This window comes from Coturnix japonica, unplaced genomic scaffold (genome assembly GCF_001577835.2).
Source record: "Coturnix japonica isolate 7356 unplaced genomic scaffold, Coturnix japonica 2.1 chrUnrandom904, whole genome shotgun sequence".
Classification (NCBI taxonomy): Eukaryota; Metazoa; Chordata; class Aves; order Galliformes; family Phasianidae; genus Coturnix; species Coturnix japonica.
Window position 1 is genome coordinate 7,486 of NW_015440256.1, and position 4,087 is coordinate 11,572.

General features: G+C 45.2%; 1 protein-coding gene across 1 annotated transcript in view; it reads right to left on the reverse strand.

The window, feature by feature from the left end:
- LOC107307781 (sucrase-isomaltase, intestinal-like) overlaps positions 1-3,781 on the reverse strand; it is a gene marked incomplete at its 3' end in the record, with an annotated part of 11,169 nt that extends 7,388 nt beyond the window's left edge. The window contains exons 1-3 of the mRNA XM_015851282.2: positions 3,739-3,781; positions 2,736-2,791; positions 1,767-1,866 (exon numbers count right to left, since the gene is read on the reverse strand). Of these exons, the coding sequence (XP_015706768.1) occupies positions 1,767-1,866; positions 2,736-2,765 (130 nt within the window). The remainder of the gene's footprint in view (positions 1-1,766; positions 1,867-2,735; positions 2,792-3,738) is intronic.
- Between the last annotated feature and the right edge of the window lie 306 nt (positions 3,782-4,087).

The window sequence follows — 4,087 nt, forward strand, 5'->3', positions numbered from 1 at the left end:
CCAATCCAGCCCCAAAACCCCATAAGGAAAAGCTTAAAACCCCATAAAACCCCAATCCAGCCCCAAAACCCCATAAGGAAAAGCTTAAAACCCCATAAAGGGCCCCAAAATTGAGGGATTTTAGGTCAAAAAGGCCTAAAATGGCGGATTTTGAGGATAAAAGGCTCCAAAAAGGTGGATTTTTAGGGCCTTAAAATGGCGGATTTTGAGAGTATAGGGCTCTAAAATGGCGGATTTTGAGGGTAAAGGCCCCAAAAATGAAAGAATTTGAGGCCAAAGGGCCCCAAAAATGAGCAATTTTAGGTCAAAAGGCCCCAAAAATGAGGGATTTTGAGGGTAAAAGGTTCCAAAAAGGTGGATTTTTAGGGCCCCAAAATGGTGGATTTTGAGAGTATAGGGCCCTAAAAATGAGCAATTTGAGGGTAAAGGCCCCAAAATGGAGGGATATGAAGCCAAAGGGCCCCAAAAATGCAGGATTTTAGGCAAAATGGCCCCAAAAATGGAGGATTTTAGGTCAAAAGGACCCAAAAATGAGGGATTTTGAGGGTAAAAGGCTCCAAAAAGGTGGATTTTTAGGGCCCTAAAATGGCGGATTTTGAGAGTATCGGGCCCTAAAAATGAGCAATTTGAGGGTAAAGGGCCCCAAAATGGAGGGATATGAAGCCAAAGGGCCCCAAAAATGCAGGATTTTAGGCAAAATGGCCCCAAAATGGAGCAATTTGAGGGTAAAGGGTGCCAAAAATGAGGGATTTTGAGGGTAAAAGGCTCCAAAAAGGTGGATTTTTAGGGCCCCAAAATGGCGGATTTTGAGAGTATATGGCCCTAAAAATGAGCAATTTGAGGGTAAAGGGCCCCAAAATGGAGGGATATGAAACCAAAGGGCCCCAAAAATGCAGGATTTTAGGCAAAATGGCCCCAAAATGAGGGATTTTAGGGTATAGGGCCCTAAAAATGAGGGATTTTGAGGGTAAAAGATTCCAAAAAGGTGGATTTTTAGGGCCTTAAAATGGCGGATTTTGAGAGTATAGGGCCCTAAAAATGAGCAATTTGAGGGTAAAGGGCCCCAAAATGGAGGGATATGAAGCCAAAGGGCCCCAAAAATGAAGGATTTTAGGCAAAATGGCCCCAAAAAGGAGAAATTTTAGGGTAAAGGGTGCCGAAAATGAAGGATTTTGAGGCCAAAGGGCCCTAAAATGGCGGATTTTGAAGGTAAATGGCCCCAAAATGGCGGATTTTGAGGGTAAATGGCCCCAAAATGGCGGATTTTGAGGGTAAATGGCCCCAAAAATGGCGGATTTTGAGGCCAAAGGGCCCCAAATTTGAGGGATTTTAGGTCAAAATGCCCCAAAAATGAGGGATTTTGAGGGTAAAAGGTACCAAAATGGTGGATTTTTAGGGCCCTAAAATGGCGGATTTTGAGAGTATAGGGCCCTAAAAATGAGCAATTTTAGGGTAAAGGGCCCCAAAATGGAGGGATATGAAACCAAAGGGCCCCAAAAATGAAGGATTTTAGGCAAAATGGCCCCAAAAATGAGCAATTTTAGGTCAAAAGGCCCCAAAACGAGGGATTTTGAGGGCAAAGTGCCCCAAAAAGGTGGATTTTTAGGGCCCTAAAATGGCAGATTTTGAGAGTTTTTTGACAAACAAATGAGCAATTTTAGGTTAAAGGGCCCCAAAATGGAGGTATATGAAACCAAAGGGCCCCAAAAATGCAGGATTTTAGGCAAAATGGCCCCAAAATAAGGTATTTTGAGGGGGGGTCTCACCCATGGGGTTGCTGTTGAGGAGGAAGACCCCCAGCGACGCCCCCGACGTGTCCTCCAAGCACAGGAAGAAGGTCTGGACTCCATAGAGATTCTCGACGTTCTTGGGGTGAAAAAGAGGGATTTTGGTTAAAAAGGGTTATTGATTTTGTTAGAGGGAAGAAATAGCCCCAAAAATGGAAGAAATAGCCCCAAAAATGGCAAGAAATAGACCCAAAAAGGGAAGAAATAGACCCAAAAATGGCAAGAAATGGCCCTAAATATGGAGGAAGTGACCCAAAAAGGCAAGAAATTGACCCAAAAAGGCAAGAAATGGTCCCAAAAATGGCAAGAAATGGCCCTAAATATGGAGGAAGTGACCCCAAAAGGCCAGAAACTGACCCAAAATGGCCATAAATTGACCCAAAAAGGGAAGAAATTGACCCAAAAATGGCAAGAAAGGGCCCTAAATATGGAGGAAGTGACCCAAAAAGGCAAGAAATTGACCCAAAAAGGGAAGAAATTGACCCAAAAATGGCAAGAAATAGCCCCAAAAAGGCAAGAAATTGACCCAAAAAGGCCCCAAAATGGCAAGAAATTGACCCAAAATGGTAAGAAAGTGACCCAAAAAGTCCATAAATAACCCCAAAAAGGCAAGAAAATAACCCAAAAAGACCCCAAAATGGCAAGAAATTGACCCAAAATGGCCATAAATAGACCCTAAAAACACAATAAAGTGACCCAAAATGGCCCCAAAATGGCAAGAAAATGACCCAAAAATGGCAAGAAATGGCCCAAAAATGACGCAAAACTGGAAGAAATAGCCCCAAAAACACAAGATATAGACCCTAAAAGGCCATAAATAGACCCAAAAAAGACCCCAAAAAGACCCTAAATAGCCCCAAAAAGGCCCTAAATTGACCCAAAAAGGCCCAAAATTGACCCAAAATGACCCAAAATCGCAAGAATTTGACCCAAAATGGGGTTTCTTACCCCAGAGGGCGCCGTGTCGCGGCTGAGCATGGGCCATGTCCTCCAATTAAGGTCTTATAGGGCCGTGTTCCCTCCACCCCATAAATAACCCCATAAATAACCCCAAAAAGACCCTAAATAGCCCCAAAATGACCCAAAATGACCCAAAATCGCAAGAATTTGACCCAAAATGGGGTTTCTTACCCCAGAGGGCGCTGTGTAAGGGCCATGTCCTCCAATTGAGGTCTTATATGCACGTGTTCCTCCACCCCATAAATAACCCCAAAAAAGACCCTAAATAGCCCCAAAATGACCCAAAATGACCCAAAATCGCTAAGAATATCTGACCAAGGTGGGGTTTCTTAGCCCAGAGGTCGCTGTGTAAGGGCCATTGTCGCTCGATTGAGGTCTTATACGGGCGTGTTCTTCGCCACCCCTAAATAATCATGGGGAGAATTAACTGCCGAAAAGACCCTAAATGGAGCCCGAAATGACCCGAAATGACCCAAAAGTGCAAGAATGTTTACCCAAAATGGGGTTTCTTTGACCCCAGAGGGCGCGCTGGTCCGTGCTGAGCATGGGCCATGGTGCGCTCCAATAGAGATGCATCGTGTCGGAAGCCTTAAGTGGACGAGCGTGTGATGCGTCCCGGCCCCCCTGTGCCGAGTAAATACCCCATAAATAACCCCAAATTGGACCCAAATTGACCCAAAATGACGCCCAAATCGCAAAGAATGTTGATCCGAAGATAGGGTTTCTTATCCCCAGAGGGCGCTGACTAAGGACCAGAGTCCTCCAATTGAGGTGTTAGTATTGGCCGTGTTCCCCCACCTTCCGGATAAATGAATCCCCTATAAATATACCCAAATAGACCCGTAATATGCGTCAAGGGGGTCAAAAGGCTCTCAATTGACCCAAATGACCCAAACAATGCGCAAGAATTGACCAAAAATCGGGGTTTTTAACAGAGGGCGCCCGTGTCGCGGTGAGCATTGGCGCTCATGCCTGGCAATTTCAGAGGGTGGTCGGAACCTTTTATGGACGTTTCCCACCCCATAAATAACCCCAAAAAGACCCTAAATTGACCCAAAATGACCCAAAATCGCAAGAATTTGACCAAAATGGGGTTTCTTCTACCCCAGAGGGCGCTGTGTCGCGGCTGAGCATGGGCATGTCCTCCAATTGAGGTTATAAGAGGGCCACATTCCCCCACCAATAACTACGAACCCCATAAATGAACGCCCACAAAGAGGACCCGTGAAAGTATGCCAAAATGGGCTCTATACTGTGTACCGCAAAGACCCAATAATGCAGCAAGAAGTTCGATGCCCAATACTGGGTTTCTTACCCCAGAGGGCGGCTGTGTCCTCCAA